Here is a 25,881-nt window from a genome sequence, read left to right on the forward strand (position 1 = left end):
TAGTTTTTGGAGGAAAATGTATAAACAGTGCATGAGAACAACTTGTTTTTACATCATTCTGCAGCTTCCCAGCAGTGTTCTGAAAATTCAGATTTTCAAATGTTGGTCTCAGTGTTTATTTTTTAGCATCAAAATGCCATTTTCCTAAGCCTGGCATTTTGCCATGTGACCCGGGTAGGTTTCTGCATGATGTTGCCTCAGATCCTCCTGAGACCTCATCTTCTGTTTGGTATGCATTCTTAATGTCTCCTAGCTGTTTGGTATCAGTAGGAGCTGATAAGTATAAAACGTCTTTGAACAGGAAGCTTTTGGAGGGAAAAAAAATGATGTCCTCAGATGGAGACGATGGATTTAAGTAAAAATCTGTTCACATGAACGTTATTGTGCAAAAACTAAATTACAAATGAAGCAACAAATCTAAAAGTCTTGTGATTTGCTCATTTAGAAAACTCAGCATGAATTTCCCTCAGGCCGTACTCTAAGCTTGTCTGCAGAGACAGTCTGTCACAACTGATTGGTCCAAATGTCCTCAAACTTGACGATTATAAAAGCTTGTTACTGTTGCTAAAATTGATCAAATGTGTTGCCATATCAAACTGCAAACATTATTAATCAGAAATAAGTTTCAACCATAAAATGTGATCCGTTTTTTTTTTTTTTACCCTGTCCACTTTTGTGTCAGGATCAGCTGCAGACTGACTTGACTGAGATGGCTGCCATCTTGTTTGTACATGGAATATTGCATCGTGCTCTTACTTTCACTAGATGGCACAAAAAAGTCCATGATAGGGGACAACAGGTCTAAGTTAAGTAGCATAAAGTATAAGGTCAAGTAAACCCAGAAGGTGATGTCCTCATATGAGGACACAGGGTCTCCAGAGGTTATACCAATGCTGACTGCCATCTACTGTAGGCAATACACTGGCTGGTGTTAAAATAGTATTAGTATGCAGTATTATATTATATTAAATCTCAGTGTGTCACTTGGTTAAATAAACAAATAAACAATCAATCATACCATGCTTTTCACAATGTTTAAATCTACATTCTGTATGAATATTATGCCAGTGGTGCAATTACATACAATATACCTCATCAAGCTTTTGTCATCATTTCACCCAAAACCCTGCAAAACCAATCTTCTCACACAGTGCTAACACATGACTGCATACACACACACACACACACACACACACACACACACACACACACACACGCATGCACTCAAAACAGTGCAAAACAAAGTGGGAAAGATATTTTTATTATAAACACACCCAGGAGAGGGCTGCCTTTGCCTTCTGAGCACTGAAAATAACTCCAAGGTCAGTGAGCTTCCATTAGGGATTTATACCATAGCAAAGTGCTAATTAATTAGGCCTAATGTGAGACAATGGTCGGATTGCCGGCTCGCTCCCTTGTAGGAGATACAATGCAATGCACTGCTGGTCTTTTGGAGGTTATTTCAGGTCGAATGAAAGCCTGTTTTTTGCCTTAATTTAGCCGCTAAGCTTTCTTGAATTTCCATGCTTTTACAACAATGCTCTAATACACGCCGCCAGCTAAGCCACATTAATACTGAGCAGCTTTTCTGAGGCATTTCAGGGTTAAGTGCCACACATAGATATCTCATAAGAAAGGCGTTTTTATTATCCAAACTTGTTGACATTGGCAGCAGCAGCTATGTGGTAACAACAAGACTGTATCAACACAACAGTGTTAACATTTTGCTTTAGACCTGTCATATTCTCAGGTGAAGAGTGGAATATCTGTCTTTTGTGAAATTATGGAATCCCTTTATTTACACTATGTAAAATGCCTTGTATGCAGACAGAACAAAGGTTGGAATCTAGTACCACAGCTGCTGAAGAGAAGTGTGATCATTACACAGATGCCATCTGACAGCTGGTCTATTAAAGGACCAAAGTGATGTTATTAGGCCTTTACTATAAATCATAAGTGCTTTATTTTACTGACAACCAATTTCAGATCATGTTACAGGGTTTAAGGTTTTTAAATATGTTCTAACTACCTACGCACCTCCCATCCATTTCTATTCATTCCCATACAATATATAAACTATTTGCCCAGACATCACATTGAACATCATCTCTGCTTTTATATTACATTACTGTTGAGTGTTGCACTTATAATGCATTGTAAAGTAACAATAGCAAAACCTTGGTTGAAACATAAGCAGAAATGATGCTCACTGTGATGGATTACATAACTGGGTCTAATCTAGACTGCTCACATATTTCTTCAAAATTTCCTATTCTGCCCTCTATGTCACATAAATCTGTGTAATTACTCTTTGGACCCTATTTAAATGATCTATAGCACAAGGTCTGAAGTGCATGGCAGAAGTGCATTTAGGGTGTGTCTAGTTAAACTGCACATACGCTGGGTGCAAAGTAAAGCCCAAGAAAGACAGGGCTTGTATTTACTCCATTAATTAATCATTTGTATGTTTTGGCCATAACATGAATTCAACCAATCAGGGTCATCTCCCATTCCCTTTAAAAGCCAAGTGCGCCCACACCTGGCACACTGCTATTTACATGCCTGCTTTCACTAATTGGAGAAACGAGCGGTTTTCTGCTGAGAATAATGCAATAAGAGCAGTAATGTCACTGCAGCAAATATTGTGGACCATTTAAGCAGCTAAACTAAAAGCTGACATCAGAAAACATAACGAAATGTTTCGGTTTCTGAAATAATCAATGAAGTTACACTGCATCTCGTGCATAAATGTGCACAGTGTTTCTCTTAATGGGGAGTTTGCCAGCAGCTCTGCTCTGCTCTCTGCTATGTTCACAATTTAAAGAATGTAATTAAAATGTTCCTCATTAATGATGTATTATATCACCCACTCACAACCCATCCGTGCATCCCTGTGTGAAGTGTACGTGCACTGTGAACTTACAATGTATTGTAAATGATGCACCATTTAAATAGCAGGAAAATACACTGCCATTCTGAATCTTACCCAGGTTTTTGTTGGTCAATGGCATAATCACTTTCTGCTGCCTCCACACAGCAATACGCCAACAGTGCACCTGACCACACCTCATTTAATGTCTTGTTTCCACTTAAGGATATGACTGGTGTCCGTAAATATACAGATGATGCCTCTAGTGTCCAACGCAAAGAAATGCATTTCTTTACGGATGGAGAGAAACCTGTAGCCATGGGGGAGAGGCTTTTGTCCGTTTTTTGCCATCCAGTAGTTCAGAATATCCGCTTGGTACATTATCAGCAAAAATAAGAATGTGAAATATTTCATTGAAAAGGTGTGTGAACGACTGAATGAGTCACAATGACCATCTGACTGTATATAATGTATAACCATATTTTAACAGAAGAACATTACTCAGATTCACAATGTTTTAAAACTAGATAAACAAATTCTTTTTAACCAAACAAACTCTTTTTTTTAGAGGCAAATTCTGGACTGAAATATTACGGTAGGGAGGAGTTTTGCAGGTACATCAGATATTATGGAGATTCCCATAGGAATGAATGGACGATCGGTTGCCTCGTTTCTGTACACATACCCAAGTGGAAACAGGGGGTAAGACCTAGACGCCCATGGGCACACAGATGGATCCAAGTACATTTGTTATACTTACGTAAAGTGGGCTTTGGCTGCAAAATGGACAACTGCATTGGTCTGAAACTAGCATGACACTTGCCCTGCACTGTGCATTGCATTGTGTCAGGTGTAAGATAGGAAATAATTGGTAAAAGGCTGCCTGGCAACCACTCAAACTTCTGAAATACTAAATGGCTTGCTCTGGAATATGGACAGCTGTATGAGAAGACAAGTAAAGCAAAGACAATTTGTGTTTTTTCTTACGATACTGGATTAAAAATTGCAATCAATTTAGAATAACACATTTTAATAGAATAACCTCGTAGAGTATGGGCAAAGGTCAATTTCCTCCAAAAATCTAACGTGTGAATATAGAATTGTTTATCCATGATAGTGTTTTTCTTCTGATTGGTATGAACTGGTATACTGTGCACTGCATCACTAAGCTGACACAAGAGGCAAAACATTTTCAAATAAACAGTGAGCTAAATAATTAGCTTTCTCATAAAGCAGCTATGACAGAGACCTTGAAGCTGAATGTTGTGTGGGGAACAAATCCTCTCTCCGTCGGTTTTATCCGAAGGACTTTAGATATCAGACAGATGAACTTAATCAAAAATATGTATTCATGAGGAACAGGACAATAGCTCCCTCACCTTTTCATACCTCCCTGCCTTCCCATATCTATGGAACATCTTTTGCCTGTTCAGTCATAAAAATAGGATGCGCTGTGGGACTAAATTAGATTTTATAGAAAGAGAGGGGTATTATTTTCCTGTGACAATAGTCCTCCTGTTGCTGCTTTGCATACACACTGACAAGCACATACACTTAGACACAGTCACTCCCTTGTACACACATACTGTACAAATTCATTTTGCTCTGAAATACAGATGGACACAGTGTCCCTTTCGCTCACATACACACAGAGATGCAGACAAACACACAAACATTCAGTATCTTCTATTAAGTTAAGCCCATTCATCTGAAAGAGACTGTGTGAATATATGCAATTGGTAATGAAATCCACCTTAGTATTCCATCATATTAGTTCTGAAGTGGATCTGACAATGATATGATGATAATCTGGTAGCAGTGGAGGTGATAATAATCATATTCTCCTCCTTACAAAGTTCAAATGAGAACCCAGAGTGACTAGGCCGGCTCCTTACGGTGCCAGGGTATATTTTACTTCATATTGTGAGTCAAATTATTTCATTTACATATTTGACTGGAGGTGAGATAGTGGTAATGAGAATCTGTTAGATGCAGAGAGTGAGCAAAGAATGTGACCGACAGGTCCGTCTATTACTGTGCATACAGTATAAATATTGAATAAAACTGCACAGCTCTTCCTTGGATGTAGCTACATCAACTTTTTTTAATCAATTGCTATCTGGGTTCATGTTAAGTTCATGTAACTATAGCACAAGTTTATTTTAAGATGATATCACTAAGGAGACCTGAGCAAAACCAGTGTCCAGTGACATTCAGTATTAATTTTACTTAGCTGCTGCTCAGGAAGTCATACAGTAACTCCCTCACAGGCTCACGTGCACAGAGACCAGTGGTTCTCAAAAGGTGTGACGCAGCACACTGGTGTGCTGTGATGCAAATCTAGATGTGCCGTGTGATTTTCTGATAACCACACATTGTTATTGCAATGTTCAACTGGGCCTATACAAAAAGTTATCAATTCATTTTTAATTGACTGTATCAGTATGTGGCAGCACAGTGTGTGGTGGTTAGCACTGTCCCCTCACAGCAAGAGGGTTTCTGGTTTGATCCCAGGAGGGAGCCCTTCTGTGCAGAATTTGCATGTTCTCCCCATGTCAGCGTGGGTTTTCCCCGGGTACTCCGGCTTCCTCCCACAGTCCAAAGACATGCAGGTTAATTGGTGACTCTACATTGTCTGTAGGTGTGAACGTGAGTGTGAATGGTTGTTTGTCTCTATGTGTCAGCCCTGTGATAGTCTGCTGACCTGTCCACGGTGTACCCCGCCTCTCGCCCAGTGTCAGCTGGGATAGGCTCCAGCCCCCCCCCACACGACCCTCAAGAGGATAAGTGGTTGCAGAGATGGATAGATGCATCAGTATGTTGTGCGCACCCATTTCCTAATAAAAGGTTACCTTCACGGGGAACCTATTTGTTGCTATTCATGTGAGGAAAATTATAAGTGTGTGACACATCACATTATCTTACATTATTTCCCTTTTAAATGGATGTGTTATTGGTGCTTTGATGTAAACATTTAAAATGAATTCTTAAATCATTTGTTCACATTTTAGAGGCTACTGTGCACAGATATAAATTTTGGCTTGCCCTTTGGTGCGCCTTGAGTACAAAACGATTGGAAACCACTGACTGTGTGTTTGCTACTGCATGATAAAATCAGATGTAACCAACAAAATAATGAAAGCACATTTTAGTCTCCTGCAAACCATGGTTTTAAGTATCTCCCGAAATGACATGCAGCATAAAAAAGGAGCATCATTTGGCCTGGGCTGTGTATTGTTGTGTATTCACACAGTGTGACTCTGCACCTCTGGGCCAAAACACAGCAGTGTCCTGTTGAGAGAAGCCTGAAGCTGTTTGGCCATTATTAACACTCAAACACTAAATGTAGCATCAAGACAATCTTTTCTGATGGAAAGAGCATTGACGCAGCAACGCTAGTGTTTAATAAACGTAACAAATCTATGCTGAGCCATGAACCTCAAAAGTTCAAGTGAAACAGTTTTGTGTGTTGCACCAGCTTTTCCTGGTGTGCAGAGAAGCTTTTTTGTGTGCTTGTGTTTGATTGAGCTGAGCTTCTGGCACGACTTGAATAACGTAGCTCCTCGCCATAAACACTGAGTGCCTCTGTCAATGCTTCTTTTACTTTTAGGTTCAAGAACATCGCAGCGGCAGGATACAGAGGCCTTTACCATGAATGTTTTAAAGAGGATCGGCTAATATTTTCAAAAGCCGCATAATGTGTGCTTCAGTAATATTTCAACGCCCCCTTAAGCAGGGATGCACTGCTTTATTTTTCTCCCCTCGACACACAAGGAGAAGCTGTATGTTCTCGTATAAACTGAAGCAGAATTATTACGAGCTTCAATAACATACTCCACATACCATCTCTTCACTGTATGCAATTTGGTAGATGGTTTAATCCAAAGTGCATTGCTGCAATATGAGTGGCAGATGGGTCCAGTGGGACCTAGACTCCTAACCCCGACAGTGTTAGCACCATATTAAACTCACTGAGCTACTGTACAGCAGTGCCATACATCACTTAAGTGGAACATTTTTTTTACTTTTAAACATGTAGCCTTTGGTACTGACTGACCCAGATAGCTACTGACAGCTCACAATGTGTGCAAATCACAATGTGGATGTTGAGTCTAGGTATTCAAGTGAACACTGCTTTAATCTGGAAATGGATTTAAAAAACGTACCAGTAATGTAAGGTTTAAGGCCGGGATTTGTGTATTTCAGAATGTGCAGGATTCACCACGCTGTACTTACCACTGATGACAGCAAGGTCACGTCCATGTTTTTTTTTTTTTCAATTTTGTTTTTCATCGTTCATATAATCACTTCATTTAGGATGTCTTAATATTAAGGCTGTGAAAGGACAGAATGTCTGTAGGACAACACCTATTCAGGATCTCTTTTTTTGTCTTTAATGTACTAATGTATTCTGAAGAGGTCATCCTGAGATAACTTCTTTTTAGAGTAACCAATAATATTTTGTCCATGCCCTAAAACATGTACCCACTCATCTTAAGGTCATGTTTTAAAACTCTGTCTCTGGCCCTCCACCATTTCTCTTTCATGTCTTTCACCTGTGCCAGCTGCATTACAAGGCTATATTAAATTACGTAAATGTAGTCTATAATAGAAAAAAACTCATACAATATGCAAACTCAGCCTGTTAAACTAACGAGTGTCCAATCCACCTACATGCCTGGCAGCAGAACACCCACATGACCATGGGTAGAACATGAGAGCTCCAGCTGGGTTCGAATCCAGCCTTCTTTCTGTGAGGTGACAGAGCTAACCACTGAGCCAGTGTACCATCTGTATTTATTATACGCTGTTAGGAAATTATTATGGTTGACTAATTTTTTTCTTCCTGTCACAGGCAACAACGAGAATCTCAGATTGCAATGTGGAGGGATAAAGATAAGACGTGGCAGTGTGAACAGATGACTGCTCTGCATGCAAGCTGAAGCACTGTACTGTATGAGTTTTTGTGTGCAATTAATGTTCTTGTTCATGAGTGTGAGTGCCTGCGTGTATTTCTGTGCGCATGCAATATTTAAAAAAAAAGAATGTCAACCCATGTAGGGAGGAACAGTAGAGCAATATGTTCTCAGTCTATCACCTATACTTGCATCTGTGTGCATTAATGGAAGGTGAAACAGTGGTGGCAGTTTGACACTTTGGGATGATCACGAGCCTCCTAAATAAGGTGTTAAATGGAAATGTCACATTGTCGTTTATGTATCCATCCAAGAAGCTTCTTCAGTTCTAAATGACTGGTGCGGAGTTGCAGGCTTTAAACCCTATTTGGTGAGTCGTTAGGCATCACTTACGACACCACTTATCACCCACCTACAATGCAGTCTTGGGATCCCTTCCCAGACGACTTCACACCCATTCACCCCTGGTCCCACCTGACCCTAACGACTCATGTGGTGGCCAGGTGGGTCAACGACTCAAATTGTGACCTTAACGACTCTGAAACTCAGAGCTCGCATGTGACCCCTACAACTCTGCGAGTGTTCACACCCAAACAGGGTTTAAAGCCTGCAATTCCATACCGGTCATTGAGAACTGAAGAAGCTTCTTGGATAATAGGCGAAACGTCTTCAAGAAATGCCAGCATGTCCAGTTGCCTACGATATTAGCACTTGCCAATTCCACATGCTGAATTGGCCGACAGTGTGGGACACACCTGCAAAACTAGGTGGGCAAATAATTACCAATGGCTCTACTATGTCCAAAAGTCAACAGTAAGCTTGGTGTGTCAGGGCCCTCGTATGAGTCTATGTAGGCCCGCCATCGCGGGGGTCAAAAGGTACAGATGACCCCAGCCAAAGGCCAAGGGGCGGCCAATGAAAAGGTCTATGGTTGACCCTTAAATGGGATCAAGTTCAACAAATTACTTACCAACTTATATCACTGACAATACAAGTTATATGTATTTAAATTATAAATAAATGTACTTTTATAATTAAAACACTTCTCTACATGCCATCTGATACTCTCCACCCCAGGTATTGTGAAATGGTTCAGTCCATCTGACATGGGTCAGGTGCATGATGTGCAGAGCTCGCAAGTGCTGCTGATGTAATCACGTGAAGTGGACTGCTGCCTGATAAATACCTTTCAATAATTTCTTTAATCAATGTTTGGTTTGACTTTTCGCTAATCACTCATTGGAGGGCATTTTTTTGGCCCAGGACAAACATGACGTGACTTCGTCTGCTTTTCAAAATAACAAAACAAGGTCTTAACTGTAGAGACAAGTACAAGTAGATACAAAATACATGTGGAAATATGATTCATTGTATTATTTTTGCAGGAACTATAAGAATGCTGGAAGTATGGGTGTGGATGAGGGGCCCATTGAAAATGTCCCCCTGCCCATATTGGGGTCATCCCTATGTTTCCCGGGTTCTATGTTCCCCGCTCAACCAAGCGGGAAACATAAAACCCAGGAAACATAGAACCTTTTTTTGTGTAAGCGGGGAACATAGAACCTTTTTTGCAGGGTTAAGTGGGGAACATAGAACCCGGGAAACATAGATACGCTCCCCCCATATTTCCTACCAGCTGGCCTGTATCTATGCTATGCATTTATCAGTGCTATTTACTACAAAATATTTTCTTTCTATAATACTGTATTGCATTCATAATCACGTGGTGGTAACATTGTCGCTGCCTGGATTATGTAGAAAGGCTATGTTTCCTTGAGTTGATGAAACACTAAATTCATGTACTGCACTGGATTTTCAGGGGGGTGGTGGGGCTGGACACCACAAATCCTGGATTTGTGTCCAGACTTTTGTCTGTGGGTAAAATTTGGCAACAGAAGGACTTTGGTTAAAGACAGGGAAATATTGTGATTGCCGTTATGTTAATTAAAAAGGTAATAATTAAAAAAGGTCAGTAGTCAAAATGAAATTCATTGTCAGTAGACATTTTGCTGATTTGGTCAATATCAACATTTTTACGACTTGGTATGTTAATTAGCAACATTTCTTCATTATGTTAATTGAAAATGGAATTGGCTCAGCAAAAACACATTTGTTGATTCAAATTAGTTTTATATAAACACAGTCTCTAGAAGAAAAGGCTGTGTGTCTGGTGCATCTTAAAGGCAGCCAGCCCCAGCCTTTTGGTGCCCTCTCCATTCTCAGTCGTCAGAGAGCTGTCAATCTGCCACAACATGCTCCTTTTTCATAAAAGAGAAAACATGCAGCACATGTAGGATGGCCTTCCATCTAATATAATGGTGAATCATTCCTTCATGATGTTGCTTCCTGAGTGAGGGAATTCAGAGCTGTATTATTTTTAAAACATTAGGCTAAAGTATTATTTTGTTTTTACTTGACAGACAGATCAGAGTCTTTATTAAAATATTCATTTTTCGAAGGAAAGAAATGTTTGGCAATCTGATTAGAGAACAGCAGCTTTTTCCTGCTACTTGTGTGTAGCAAGATGTGCATGTGTCCACACTGGATTTGCAGTGGAGGCTTGAGGACGATGGGGTGCTGGACAGAAATGCTCGCTCTCCATTCCGAGCCCACTTGTCAAATGCAATAAATTTTAAAGATTTCACATTGGGGAGATAAATGTCTGAAGCTTTACAAGCCAAGGGTTTTGCAGACAAGGCAAGGATTTTTGTTTTTTTTTTTCCCCACTCACTGGAAGCATGATGTCCAACACCATGCTTCAGGATGCCCCTGATGTAGATCAAGGCATAAGACCACTCAACCTGCTACCAAAGACATAATCTGAAAGGTAATAGTCATGAGAATACTCCGGGCTGATATTCATTTGCTCCCTATAGGATCTAAAATAAGAGAGATATAAAGTATATGTCCATTTTACTGTCACTAATGTAGTCACTGTATTATGTATAAGACTTCTCAGCGGCCATCAGTTATATTAAGTGAGGACTGTAACCATACATCCTCTGCACACACGCACACGCACACACACACACACACACACACACACACACACACAGCAGATACAGGAGTTAGTCTTGGAGTGACAGGAAAGAACATGGTGTCATGGCGGAGCAGAGCAGCCGATAAAACAGGGGACAAAGCTTAAGACAAGCATCACAGCTCTTTATCTAACAAGAAATGCTGGGTTCACTCCTTCATAATAGGAAACTTATATTTTAACACACATTTTAAGGTATGTAAAAATACTTACACAGTACTAATACTTATTTTTTGTATATCATGGTTTTCCCATGTAATGGTTTAAAAATAAAACTCTGAAAAGGGCCTAGAAGCAGAGTCTCCCTCTTTTGCTTGTGGTATTTTTCACTTTCTGCTTTCTCAACACTGCTAGCACTAGGGTAACCAGTAAAAGAGCAGTGTGCATCAAGATGGCTAGTGTTAACATTAAAGGAAACATCAGAGAGATGCAGCAACACATGTCTGAGCCTCTGTCAGACCCGGACTCAAATGAGTCTGTTGTACACCAAAATCGGCGACTAGCAGACGTATCAGTGGCTGACATTGTGTGGGTGTTTGCGAAAATCCAATAATAGGCTATCTGCTACAATGAGATTTTGGTAGTGGAAGGAAGCCCCAGGGTCTGGTTTCTATCCAGAAACGGCACACTCTACTATGTTTGCTGTCAAAATTTTCACTTTCCTTATGCTAGCTTTATTGCTTGTTTAATCAATGTCTTGTAGATGTAGGTGTAGTTTAGACAGGTAGTAGCAGGCAGGGTCAACACTGACGTCACACTTGGGGGTTGGTGGCATTGGGGTCATCCCTATGTTTCCCGGGTTCTATGTTCCCCACTTAACCCTGCAAAAAAGGTTCTATGTTCCCCGCTTACACAAAAAGGGTTCTATGTTTCCTGCTTGGTTGAGCGGGGAACACAGAACTCGGGGAACATAGAACCTTTTCTGTGTAAGTGGGGAACATAGAACCACCCCCAGTGGCATTTACTCATTAGCCGCTATTAGCCACACCTGAAGGGAGAGCTGGAGAGGCCTTTGAGCCGAACAGAGGAACGAGGAAGACACCGGAGGCAAGACATTCTGAAGACAAAAGAGACTGAGAAAGCATTTGAAGTGCCACTGCGAAGTATCCATAAATACACATTCACTCTGAACAACCATGAAGAAGAGCAAGCAACCACACACACCTCCCAGACAGGAAAGGTCACACTCACCCAGGGAAGTGCAGGTACATTTCTCATGTCTAATGCAACACATAGGGAGAGGTATAAGTTTAGACTTAGTCTCAGACTTTAGATGAAAATGCTAATAAGCATTTTCATCTAAAGTCAGTCACATTTTACTCATTTCAATCCTTCATGGTTTTAGTCGATGACAACTAACCCAAACTAAACAAACTAACCCAATGAAGCTGATAGAGGTATAAAAAATAGAATTAAGGTAACATGTTGTATAAAAGTGTAATTTAGAAAAAAAAAAAATTCCACAAATAACACTTATAAATTTCTCCAGCAGGGTTTCAGGGACAATTTACAAGCATACATTTACTGAATATCATTTGGGTCGAAATCTCATTATTTATGGTCTCAAATACTTTGACACCACTAATGTGAGAATACTAGACAACTCGGATTTGTACCCAGGTTCACTGTAAACTCTGATTTATCGTTCTGACTGTTAGGAGGCAAAAAATAACTTTCTTTCAGCTGAATCTGCAACATGTTTGTCTGGAGGTTTAAATTTGTGTCCTCTCATGGAATAGTTGATTAAAACTAAACGTTTAGCTGTCTCAGCTGAGTTCAGACTGTTTACATACAGCACAGCTACACTAACAGATAAACCAAGCTCCTTCCTGTTTGTCTAAAAGCAATCAAACTATCTTGGAACAGTTCGGATCTGAGTTGAGTCCTGCGGGAAACAGATGTGAAGACTAGCAGCCATTGGCTTCTCACTCCACTGCGTTGAACCAGCTAACAAGCGAGGCTAGCTGCTAACAGCCACTGCTGCAACTAACTCCACATATCCATTCAACAGCTTCACCAGCCACATTCAGACACACATGGCCGCTTATTTACTGCCAGATAACAACTCACAACTTGTACCAACAGCTGCTGCTGCTCCAGTGTGAGTGTTTTGCAGGCTAAATATCCTGGTGCTGACCATTTGTTGGAATTTAAAGCTGGTCGATGCTCCAATCTCACACCACTCATATGGTATTAGAAGATAATTGGAAATACAGCCGTTATCGGCTTTCTGTTTTAAAAGAAAATTCTAAAAGTCTACATTTCATGAAATAATTCATCATTCAGTTATGCTGTCCTCTCATTCATCTCAAATGTCCAGCCACTGACATTTACAACCTGTCCCATCTCATCTCGTCAACAATAATGAAACACAGACTTTGTTTTAGTTTTTCTTACCAAGATCTTTTTTTTTTTTTAGCTTATCAACGTCTCGTCTTAGTCACAGAAAAAAACGGTTGTTATAAAATACATTTTGTCGTAGTTTTTGTTTGTGAAATTGACACTACTGGGAACAACATTCCCTGATAACCCAACACCCTGCTGCACAGACTGTAGTTTTTTGCATTTCCTGCGGCAAAAGTAGCACTTTGTTTCTTATTAGCAACATTAAAACGGGGTGGTTTCCTCTCACAGAACCACAAAATCCACACAAGGCCAAAGATTTTAATGATTTGACACAAGCAGCTGCTGAATACTGTGTGGTTTTCTCTTTTGAATGGCAACGTATGTCACTGGAGTCTCCATTGTACTTCACTTACTTCACTTACTTCACGTACTTCACTTCAGTACAGTCTTCACTGTACATCTTATATCATCAGCATTAAGATTCACACACATTATACCTCCAGTTTTTTAAATGACTTGCAGTTTCATTATGTATTATCACAGAGCTTTCTCGTGGCTGACACTTTTATTTGTCAAATACTTGGAACTAATAATGGCTGCATTCAGGTGTAGTTGTTTCACTCACAGCCCCCTCAAATTACACATACTGGCTCATTGGCACACCTAAATGGACCTGCCCGTTTCATTAATGTTATTAATTACACCTTTGCTTTTGGTGCAATGACAAGGCACAATGTCAACCGTGAAAAAGGCAGGCCTTTTAACTTTATTCTCAGCGATCTCTTTCATTTGTGTAAATTGGGAAACGAGGAATTCATGGTCATTAACAAAGCATGCCGCCTGAAAATTACTCTGGCAGGCTTGTTAAGCTTCTTTCAAAAACAGCACAGACTAACACAATTTGAGCTGTTGAGAAAAAGGAAAAGTAGAAAGTACAATACTGAGTTGACACATGCACAATGCCCACAGACACATAAAAATTTCCTTTTGAACATGTCTGAACATCAACAGAACATACTGCGTGTAGTCCAGGCCAAGGAGAGTTTCCAGATTACCAGAATTTGACTTGATCCGTTACATATCTAATGCACTTGTTCTAACTATGTGCTGCAGACTAAATCATATCACCGAGCTATGAGGTAAGAACAAAAAAATGAACAAACACATAAACCAAAACACTCCTCCTTAATAACAGTCCAGCATGGGAACTGCAGCCATCCCTTTGCTGACAGAGACAGAATACGAAAAGTTGACAGGGGAAGAAACTAACGAAGAAAGTAGAAGAGACATATTCTACAGAGACGAGGCTGACCGACAGAGAAAACATAACAGACCAAAGGAAATCACAAAGAAGCATGCACAAACAGAAAATATATATTAAAAGAACAACGGAGAGTAATAACAAGTAACACACAGGGAGGAAGACACTGGGCGCCACAGAGAGGAAGATAAACAGAGAGCGTTGGGAAGGGAGAAACACGTGGAATAAGATGTGAAAGAGATGATGAGCAAAGGGGAGAAAGTTTGTGGGAGTTTTTTGCTACTCTGTGTGACTCAGACAGTAATGTGGTGGCCCGATGATTCACCCTGCGGCTTCAGCCTCGATCCCACTGAAAGGTCAAAGCTTCTTTTAAACTACCTGTTAATGCTTTTCTCTTGCCCTGTCTATACCACACATTTACTTGCTTTCTGTGTCAAAGTTGTGTGCGTGCCTCATGAAGTGAGTGTGTATTCATGTGTGTGCATACTGTGTACGCCAGCAGCGGCAATAGCCATTCCTCCTGCTCCAACCAGGACTGGTGTCACCCTGAAGTGCAGAGCCCGTGTTGTGACAGAAGACTCTGGCCAACAAGGACAGACTAAATGCCACCAAGCCTGCTGTTCACGGGTGTGAAAGTGTGTGTGCGTGGGTGCCACTGTGAAAAACACCAATTCTAGAGTACTTGCACCACTGCACTGGGACCATTTCTAAAGCCACACTGCGGGAATAATAGATTACACATTCTTCTATTGACTCCCATAGCCAGTGACAGTTAGGGTGATAACTGCCAAAGCTGTGAAAGGGCTTGTGTACATTTGAAGATTCATGAGCTTATAGTCCATTGACTTATACTGTCATTACTGTCAATGCCACAAAAGGTTAGCGCCGGTGTCTTTGAAAAAATCACAAGTTGGAAAATAAGCTGAAGTCTCACATTGACATCTGTTTAGCAGTTGTCTTGATTTAGTGTGTGAGGGGGGGCACAGTAACATTCTACTATTATTCTAGATATGACAATATTGTGAATTTGATGGGAGTCATTTAAACCAATATTCCTTTAAGGATTATGTCTTTTCCTAAATGTAGCATTTTCTGAATTAGACACGAGGGACATGCCAACACATTCTCACTCTGACCTTGTCACATATTAACGTTTGGTCATGGTCCACGTCCACATATGACGTGCAAGGTACCCTGGGTGTGTTGGTTGATGACGTTCTGGGATACGGTGTCAAGTTTTACCTGTTACATGCATTGTCTTCTTTCAAAATACGCATCCGTTTTTACAGGAAATTTAACGTTTACGTACAGTCTCTTTCAAATAAATGCACTACGTCGATACAAAACAGCAAATTGACATTTTGGTTCCTTTGACAACAAAAACACGTAGTTAGGTTTAGGAAAAAATAACAGGGTTTGGCTTTAGAAATTTATGGGACGCGAACACCGCTCTCTCAGGTGAAAGTGCGTGTTTGTTGGACCCAACCAGCATGGCTTCCATCCACCCCTGTCGGACTTGGGAACTGCCCATTGGTCCGACATCCCATTGTTCTGACCATATTAAACCCATTGTTCCGAAGTCCCGTTGTTCCGAAATCATCACAATGTCCTGTGGTTAAGGTCTGGTTAGGTTTAGGCACAAAAACCACTTGGTTAGGGTCAGGAAAAGATCATGGTGTGGGTTAAAATGAAAAAGAAAGTGACAAACACATAAGCCGTGAGCCTGCTTCACCTCAAGCCTTTCCCAGCTGACCCAGAGCCAGTCGCAGCACACCATCAAGGCAGAAATACGCCCGCATTCAGCACCGCGGACCGTTGGACTAATGGGACGTCGGACCAATTGGCTGTCGGACCAATGACATGGACCCTTTGGACTTTCGCCGCCTTAACTTTTGTTCTTGTCCAGCCGCGTTTCCCCCTGACATCACCAAACTATAACAGCAACCGACCACATATCATGCTGACGTTAAAAGACGTCATTTGGGGGTTTTTCCTGCAGTTTCCTACACACGGCCTCTTGCCTGTTTACGGTCACCTTTGTGCAATGTCATGGATGTGCTGTACACAAACCAAGAGATGCATAACCAAAAGAAAATCCCACATTTCGGGTCAGAAGAAGAAACACACCTACATGAGGAAAGACTTGGATATCAATAGGGTTTTGGATATGCCCAAGTATCACAGCACTGACCTTTTCAAGGAGGTGGTTGACGGAATGAAAGAGGGAGACTGTGTTGGCACACTCCAACAAGTACCCCACCAGTAGAAAACTGATGCAAAGAAACAAAATGGCACAAGGAGCTCCAGCGTTTCCACTACTTTTGACATGATAAAGGACATGGTAGGACGTGTTAAGGGGAGCATGCACGGCTGCATGTCACTGGAAATATTAATGGAATTTTCATTTAATTTTTCTTTGGACATGTAAACAGCTTGGTAGGAATATTGTCTTTTGGAAAAAGGGCAAACTCCGGGTTATCTTGTGCATGTAAACATAGTCAGTGAGACACTTTCAACCCCCTGCTTTAGGGTACGTGATCGGCCTGTTTTGCTGTCTTTGCAATGTTGTTGACAGACAAACAAAAAGAAAACAATCCTGCAAAGGCATGATGAATACCATTATCTCCATCCCTGCTGTCACAATATTGCCATCAACATTAACATAATCAGCATCAATATCATCATCATTACCCCCCCAACACTTTTCCACTTACCTGGTGGTGTCCTGAGGAGAATAATGAATCCAGAGAGAGGATTTGATTTCAACTAAGCTGAGCTAACCTTTTTTTCAGCAATGCATTTTTTTTTTTTTTTTAAATCTGATTTTCTCTAACGTATCATCGGTTGGGTTTCTGAACCAAGTCCATCCCATCAGTAGAGGCTACTCAAAAAAGTTAAACCCCGCCAGCTCACTGTCCCACTGCCTCAGTGGTTAGAGTGCCAGGTCATTGGTCAGCTGGTTGATACAGGTGACCTCCTTGTGATGGAGGCCTAACAGGGCAGGACAGGTTGATGGGTTGATGAGGTGCTGCTGAGTGCAAAGCATCAGTGACGCCAGTCTAAGAGTAGATTAATGAAAAAGGTTGCTGATGCCTGCTATGTGCTTTAAAAAAAAGAAGATTAAAAAAAAATAGAACATGAGAATGAAAATAGCTTGAATTTTTATAGCGCCTTCCAAGGGACCCATGGATGCTCTACATATATTATATGTGTAAATCATATGTGGAAGTGGAAAGGGGAAGATTGACAGAAGAAGCTTCACCTATATTTGCTCATTGAGTACATAGACTTTATAATTAGTTGGCTGAACGTCTCGCAAGCAGATTCATATGGAAAGCAAACTGGCTGGCATCAACTATTCTGTACTAACTGATTTATTCAAATAGACTTGTGGTTAATAAGTAAATACCTGCTCAATTAATAACTCATTCACAGGCTTGACTTGGCGTAAAGAAATAAAACAAGGAAAGTGTGTAGAATGAGAGGAGGAGGGAGGAGAGGTTTGTGTGTGTGAGTTGCAGAACAAAAGAATAAAATGAATTTGGATGCAGATAGAGAAGACAAAATGAAAAAAAGGAAGAGAAATGAGATACAGGGATACAGGGTGTCGGATATAGAAATATATAGGTGACTTTTACTGTATGTGCCTTCTGTTCAAAGCAGAATATTTACTATGCGCCTTTTCTTTAATCCTGAAACTCTCCACTCATTTTCTCTGCTGTCTTTTCAGCTTCAATCCGTCATTCACTCTCTCCCCTCCTCATTCTTCCCTGCTGTTCGTCTTGCTCTCACACACTGAACTTTGAAGTGTGAGTGTGTGCTTTGACGTGTGTGTGTGTGTGTGCGCCGGGACATATTTCAGTACACGTACACACTCAAAAGTGCATCCATAGTAGTGTATCCATCAGAGTGCATGTGCATGTATGTAAATGCAAACGATGTGTGCGTGCAAGTGAGGAGGAGCAGGCAGTGGCGTTTGTGTGTGTTAGTGTGTGTGTGTGTGTGTCCATGTCTTGCACGCCTGCTTGCATCCATGGGATTGTATGAAAGCAAAGTTAAAGCTGCACGCACAGCAGATGACCTAAAGCCAGACACTGCTGTGTTTGGTTGAGCCTCACAGCTGAGAGGAGAGAGACCCCAGCTGACTCACTTCATACGCAGGCACACAAAAAATAGACACACTGCTTCCTGACTTCCTCACGCCTTGGTGTGTGTGGTTCAGAGACGACGGCAGGGAGGAATGAAAACATGAAGGACAACATGAAAGAAGGAGGAATGAGGGAAGGGAAAGGGGAAAATAAAGAGTACGGAGTGAACAGAAAGTGAACAGCGTGGTTTTATCGTTAAAAAGCTGAGACAGTGAAAAAGACAGAAATTGTGTGATTGAGAGAAGCTCTTGTTTGTACCCTGTGCAGGTAAACAACATGTTCTGCCCTCTAGTCCAATAGCTGGTCTGCTGGATGCATCCAAATTGAAAAGCATATGAGTGCATCTATCTTATTATGTGCATCTCTCTCTTTTTTCCCCCGAATTCCATTTCTCCTTCTCCCTGTCTTCATTTTTTCTTTTTGCCTCTCCCTCCATCTGTCTTACTCTTTTTCATCTTATTTTTCGCCTCTCCTCTCTTCCCCTTTTTGTGCGTGGAAATTACGACAGCCTCAAAACTATGATCTGCTCAGCCACGATCAGTCACCATTCATTTTTTTTAGTTCTTCCCTGAAAAGGTAGAGCACTCTTTAGATTCATACAGTCTGTCCTGTGCATCCAATAGTCAGGATCAGGGTAAGTGTTAACATAATTTACATTCTGTTTACTGAAATAAAGTAACATTTTCTTACACACATTCCCCCTTCACATTTCTGCCTCAACTACTCTTATTTTTCAGTTTCCCTTGTGCTATCTCTGTAGGAAAACATGGACGTATCATCTGTGACGTCTCCCGTTGGCTTTTGACAGGGCTTTTTGGAGCCAGGAGTTTGTGTTTACCACTAGCTGCCATCTTGTCAATTGTTTAGAGCCAGAAAAAGCCACATTTTGGCAACACGGTGGAGTCTGGATGGAACAGATTTTCATCAAACAGGCAGCAATCACAATGACTGAGTGTTCAAACCTGAGAGATACCTGTCAATCAAGCACACAGGTCTAGCTCCAGCCACCATGCATGGCGTGGATGGTTTGACAAAATTAAAATGAAGTGAATCAAATGCTACAGTATAACATTCACAGTCAACAGATCTCAGCCCAAATAACCTGTTGGAGATGCTTCCAAGTTTCAAAGATGTGTAGAATATGCTCGGAGCATAGAGTGGTGCAGGAATGATTCCTAAAATGCATTTCTGCTCTTCAGATTCCCTCAACTCAAAGTAGGTTAGTTTTTTGGAAATTTAATTAAAATAAGGTATGTGGTTAAGTCAAGTTTTTTGAAGATTTTCACATTTGTGAAGATTTTCACGTTTGGTTCTACGATATAAATTTCATCAGTAAATATCCCGCTCAAGAATCTTGAAACTTGAAGGTGTCTAACTAACTTTACAGCCTCGTTGTGGTGGCAACATTGAGGTCATGTAACTGTGGTGTACTATAAGCTTCAAAATATTATCTTGCAGAACAAAATGTATCCAAAATCCAATGGAAAAATCTGCTTTTTGTTGAGGCAACCTGGGTGATGCTGACTTTTGCATCGGTCTACCAAAAACATCATCCCTGCAGCATTCTGTAGAGGCTGTCCTGGTGGCTCGCTACTCAACACCTTACACAGAAAGCATGTTCTTTTTTTCTTTTAATTTGTCACCCATGTGTGCATTGGTAGACATAAAGTACATTTACTTGTTTCTGTAACTCTCAAGAGAATTTGCTGGCCTTCTGTTCAAACTGCATTTTCAGGGACATTCAGCCATATTGGTTGCTGCCTGTTCCTTTCATGCTCACGACCCCTCTCTCCTCAATCTCCAATTCATCTTTCCCTCCACTTTCATATATATATTCCCTCCCTCTCTCCCTCTTTCTCTGTGGTAGCCTGGGCTAATTATTACATCCTTCTAGCACTGAACTCGCCCTGTGTAGGAAGTGTGGCCGATTGCCACCGGGTCTAACGCGGCATGGGGGATGGGGAATTGAACAAGCATTGGCCGTCAGAGCTGGTTAGCTTCACAGAGCTCCTGTCACAACTACACTCACAATACAACCTGTTTACTACCCCCCCCCCCCCCCCCCCCCCCTGCAATTACCAGCTCCCCAGCAGGGGCCAAGCTGGCGCCTGGGGAGAACCAACACTATCAGCAGAAAGGGAGGAGGAAGTAGGAGGGAGGTGATGTAGGAAGGGGGAGCCCCATTAGGAGGCTGAGGCAGGGTGGTGTGTAAGTGACAAATCCTAGAGGAAGAAGCAAAGGGCGAGCATGTGTGTGTGCTGTGTGTGTGTATGCTTGTGATTGCATGGTTTGGTATAGGAGATGTGATGCTAGAGGAGGAATGGCAGATCATGGTGTTGTGCTGTACATAAAGAAAAGCAGAAGAAGAGATGAATTTAGCAAATGAAAGGCAAGAAATGGATGTTTAGTGTTATAGGGCCCTTGGAAAATCAGCCTTTTTCTATTAGTCTATAAACCCACCATTAAAACGATTGAATCAATGAAGGAAAGAACCCTATGCCATGGACTGATGGAAAGGATGGGTAAGGTTTTTAGGGGGCTTGGATTTAAGTAGAACGTATCGATGTGTTGGGGATATAGTTGCTTGTGCGTCAACCTGTCGCCATGACCTGGCCCCTGACTCACAGGGACAGTGGGGCAGTGAAACAAGCAGCAGCACGGGACCCCTACAACACAGCACTGCTTCTCAGCTGTCTGTCTGTATGACAAACAATAACAAATGGCCCTTTGTAAAGCTGCAGACTGCAGGGGCAATTCAAAGGATGTGTAACAAGGTGTGAAAAGGAAAGGTTATCTCTTAATAATGAGCCGATAAGTAATTTAGATGCTAATTATGGCAGGCACTGTGAACTCTGAGCATGTGACAGAGCTAAACAGAGTCAGCTGCAATGCTGAAAACCTGATTTTCTGGTTTGGGTTTGTTGAGAAACAGTGGGTTAGGGAGCCCGTACCACCTGGACTAACTGTTGTAAAAACTCTTAATATGTCCCACAGACTTCACTTTTTGTCCAGGAGTATCTGACAAAACTTCTTTTCTTCTCTAATTCCCCTCATTGGTGTGGTACACACCTGCATTAACCCTACAATAAAGCAATGGTACACTACCAGCAAAAATTTGAGATGTTCATTTTTAATGTGTAGCACCATCTTATACCCTTTCCAGATACTGCACTTCTATTTGATCTATCCTCTCCCATCCCTCTAATCCTCCGACCATGCTTTTCATCCCTTCCACCATAAGTCATCAGATACTCCTGGAAGCCATTCCCACCTGAAATCTCATCATCTGTCCAATCTGTCTTTCATCTTTCCTCTACCAATCTTTCCATCTCTCCCAATCTCGGTCTTCTCTAACAGTGGGAATAGCTGTAGTGATAGTCAGCTGTGGTCCAGAAGTGGAAGGAGGTTGTTTTTTTTTTTTCCTCTTTCTCCCTGCCCACTTACACTGCACATCTACACGGATGGACTTGATGGCAGCCACCCCCACCCCGTTGTCGGCCTTGCAGTAGTAGCGACCCCCCTGCACCCTCTGGATGCCCTCGATGCGGAGCGTCTCGTTGTAGATGGATGTCTCCTGGAACTTGTCTGATGCACTGCCTGCCGTCTTCGTCCACCGTACCTGGAGAGAGCAGGGGGAAGGGGAGAAAGCGTTAAATTGACGAAGATGCTGTCGGTGGAAGCAAGGTGTAGCAAGGACAGAATCAGTCAAAGTGTAGTGTAAGAAAGTTGGCAATGGCGAGAAAGACAAGCAAGGCAGGCTTTGACATTTGATTTCCCAAAAAACTTAGAAGATACACAGTAAACAAATGCTGCCAAACTGCTCTGTATCAAAACAAATATTTATGTCTAACAACCGATAATCACACCAATAAAATTGAAAATTAAAAGTTACATTCTGTTGTTATTTCCTAACAAAGAAAATGAGTGACACATATTTCTTTGATGGTCAGTTTATATCCTTGATTGAATACGAAAAGCAATGTGTTACTGAACTTCAGAGTCTATTTCTCTTTTGCACCTTTAACCACATTCGACAGTGATGTTACAGTGTACTGAAACACCTTGGATGGTAAATGATAAATGGACTTACAGTTGTATAGCCCTTTTCTATTTTCAGACCGCTCAAAGTGCTTTTACACTATGAGTCACATTCAACCATTCACTCACACACTGGTGGCCGATGCTACCATACATGGTGCCACCTGTTCCTCAGTAACCATTCACACGCACTTGCACACCAATGGAACAGCCATCAGGAGCAATTTGGGGTTCAGTATCTTGCCCAAGGATACTCTGAAATGGGAACTGGAAGAGCCAGGGATCGAACCGCTGATCTGATTAGTGGATGACCCACTCTACCTCATGAGGCACAGCCGCCCTGGAGTACAGTTCAACCCAACTATCTGTCCAAGATAACAGGCCAACATCAGTCATTTTAACAGATGGCCAAAAACAACATATTGAATGTTTACATTCAGCCGGTGGCTTTACGACCTGTGATTCTCGTCCATTGAGATTTTTGTGTGACTGTGATGTGGAGCTACATTTTGACATGGTGATCATCTGTTCATTTCCAATTTCCTACCCGCAGTCAATGTTGGTTTACTTTATAAAACACTTCACACACAAAATGATAATTTGTAAATCAATTAGTCATGTCCTGTTGTAATTCCTAAAGAAAACTTTGTTTTTCTCACATACCTCAAGCATAGTTATTTATTGATTGATTGAGGACTGCATTTAGTAACAGCAAAACTACATCAAAGCATCTGTTTACAAACCCTCACACAACTCGTGTGACTTCCTAACACACGCACTTTCACTAAAAAACCTTGGTGTTGGAGTCTGATTTTGAAGAGAGCGTAATTACATTTGACTTTCAGTTCAGTTTTAAATAGTAAGGTTTTAGCAAAATGCATGTGTTTGGGAAGTACTGAACATAAGACTAGATAAATGAGACTTGGATTATACTGCACAAGTTGTGTAATCATTTGTAAACGGATGCTTTGATGCAGTTTTGTAGTTGTTAAACATGGTCCCCAGTCAATTAATAAATCAATATGGTTACTGTTTTCCATGGAGGCATGCAAGAAGACCGAGTTTTCCTCATGAATACAAGGTATCACAGCATGACTAACTGAATAACAAATGGTCATTTTATGGGTGAAGCATTTCTTTAACCATGACCATGATTCTTCACCAAAGGTCCTCTATTCTTAACATGGTTGAAGTTTTAGCCCAAAATAATTCCCTAACTTAAACCAAGTAGTTATGTTAAGCCAAACTATGCTCTTTCCCTAACACTGACCACATCATTTCAGAGCCTGAACCTAATGACACCTGAACCATAGCATCGTCAAATCACAAAAAAGTTCTATTTTTGCAGCTGTGATGGACAAATTACATCGTCCTAATGCTCATAGCATAGTGTCAGTCTGAAAGGCAGTTAAAAGGTATGTCTATATAAAGAATATTCGGTCACCACATATAAAAGAAGAAAGTGCATGAGTGAGACAGACAGGAAAAGTCTTCATCTCACTCGGCAGGTCATTAAATCTGAATAACTGGAATAAGTCCGTTCAAAATTAGAAATGCAGTTATGACGTTCTTTCTCGGTGATAAAATCTCTGTCTGCTCCATAGAGTAGAAGTTAATGACACTAAGCGCTGTACTCATGGTGTCCATGATGCTAAACTCAGACCATTAAGAGTTTTGACAAACTCTATATGGCTTTTTCACGCCTCAATTATCCCATCAAGCCGTGGGAATGCTGCACGGCCGACAGCTACATGATACTTTCACTCTATTAATCAAATGCACAAACACACACATACGCTTTGGAGATACATGAAAGCCTGTAAACTCATCAGCACTGGAATGTTATTCTCTCAGTGTGTGTGTGTGTCTGTGTGTGTGTGTGTGTGTGTGTGTGTGTACAGTCCATTAATCCCTATTAACCCTTCTGTCTGTTATCAACCTCGACGAGACTATCAACCATGTCCTGTTGAGGAGGTCAGAGAGGATAATGGGCAAAAGCCACTGATACGGGGTGCGTCTATGTGTGTGTGTGTGTGTGTGTGTGTGTGTGTGCGTGCATGCAAATGTTTGTGCACAGAAGTGTGTGTTTCCTGTTTTTATGCACAGTTGTCTGCTTGTGTTCCTGGATATGTACATGGTATCAGCGTACATATTCACTCCTGTGCGCCTCTGAGTGCGTGTGAGTGTGTGTGTTGGTTAGAAAGCAGGTTATATGGATTAGCAGATTATCAGGGTCTGTGTAAACGCTCCCTGCCTGTTTATTCAGCTCTGTTTGTGGGAAGGATTTGGAGGAGGCAGACTGCCATTGATCAAACCAGCCAAGGTGAGCAATGAACCGAACCCTGTCTCTCCATGGTTTAGTGACTCCAGTTTGCATGCGTGTGTGTGTGTGTGTGTGTGTGTGTGTGTGTGTGTGTGTCTGTGTGTGTGTGTCTGTGTGTCTGTGTGTATGAGAGTGTGTGGACCTTTGTGAGAGACAGAAAAGGAGAGAGTGAAAGTGAGCATGAAGTGTGCATCTGTGTTTTCCTGCTTTTATCCTTTCTAGTCAAGGATTAAAAGATGAGTGAGAATCTTACAAATTACGGACATTTTGTTTGCTCTCGCTTTGGAGAGGGAGCGTTTTAGAGTTATTCATAGGATTAGAGTTCAGAAAACATTAAGATTAGGTTCAAGTTCAGAAGAATTTTAATGGCAAGATTATGTGATAGAGGCTTTGGCAGGGTTGGGCCCGCGGGGTGGGGGGGCTTGTGGAGAAAGCGGACCCCCCTAACAACGTGTTTGGCAGAAAATGGGCTTTTGAGAGTAACTTTGTTTGCCACCTCGGAATTGAACCTGTGTCCAAAGACCTTGGTTTAAATTTAAAACTGTGTGATTTTAGATGTGCCCTCAAAAAGACAAACTATGGTTTTCTTTCTTTTTTTCTCATTTTGTGGTGTAAAATTGTGAGTAGTATTCTATGAAAAAGTATACATTTATTGTTCATTAATTTAAAAAAAACAACTTCAAATTAACTGTAAAAAATGATTCAACAAAAAGTCATATTTACTTGTTTTTTTTATCATATACAGATATGCAATATGATTGCTGGGGAATATGGATGTCTATGTTGTCCAGTGACAAGTCTGATATAATAGAGGTGACATAATATACAGCTGGTAGCTCAGGCGCAAAATCTGTGAAGACTGACAAGCTGAGAAACATATCCTCAAAAAAACATTTGTATATTGTCCTACAACAATGCACACACAGCAGTCCGTATCCTACAT

General features: G+C 41.2%; 1 protein-coding gene across 4 annotated transcripts in view; it reads right to left on the bottom strand.

Annotated features, from left to right (window-relative positions):
- The window catches only part of LOC125898716 (MAM domain-containing glycosylphosphatidylinositol anchor protein 1), a 233,837-nt gene that overhangs the window by 125,288 nt on the left and 82,668 nt on the right, over positions 1 to 25,881 (bottom strand). For all 4 annotated transcript variants that reach the window (XM_049592615.1, XM_049592609.1, XM_049592626.1 and 1 more), the window contains exon 4: positions 22,022 to 22,196. In XM_049592615.1, coding sequence (XP_049448572.1) covers positions 22,022 to 22,196 — 175 coding nt within the window. The remainder of the gene's footprint in view (positions 1 to 22,021; positions 22,197 to 25,881) is intronic.

The sequence above is a fragment of the Epinephelus fuscoguttatus genome, linkage group LG2 (genome assembly GCF_011397635.1).
Source record: "Epinephelus fuscoguttatus linkage group LG2, E.fuscoguttatus.final_Chr_v1".
Taxonomy (NCBI): domain Eukaryota; kingdom Metazoa; phylum Chordata; class Actinopteri; order Perciformes; family Serranidae; genus Epinephelus; species Epinephelus fuscoguttatus.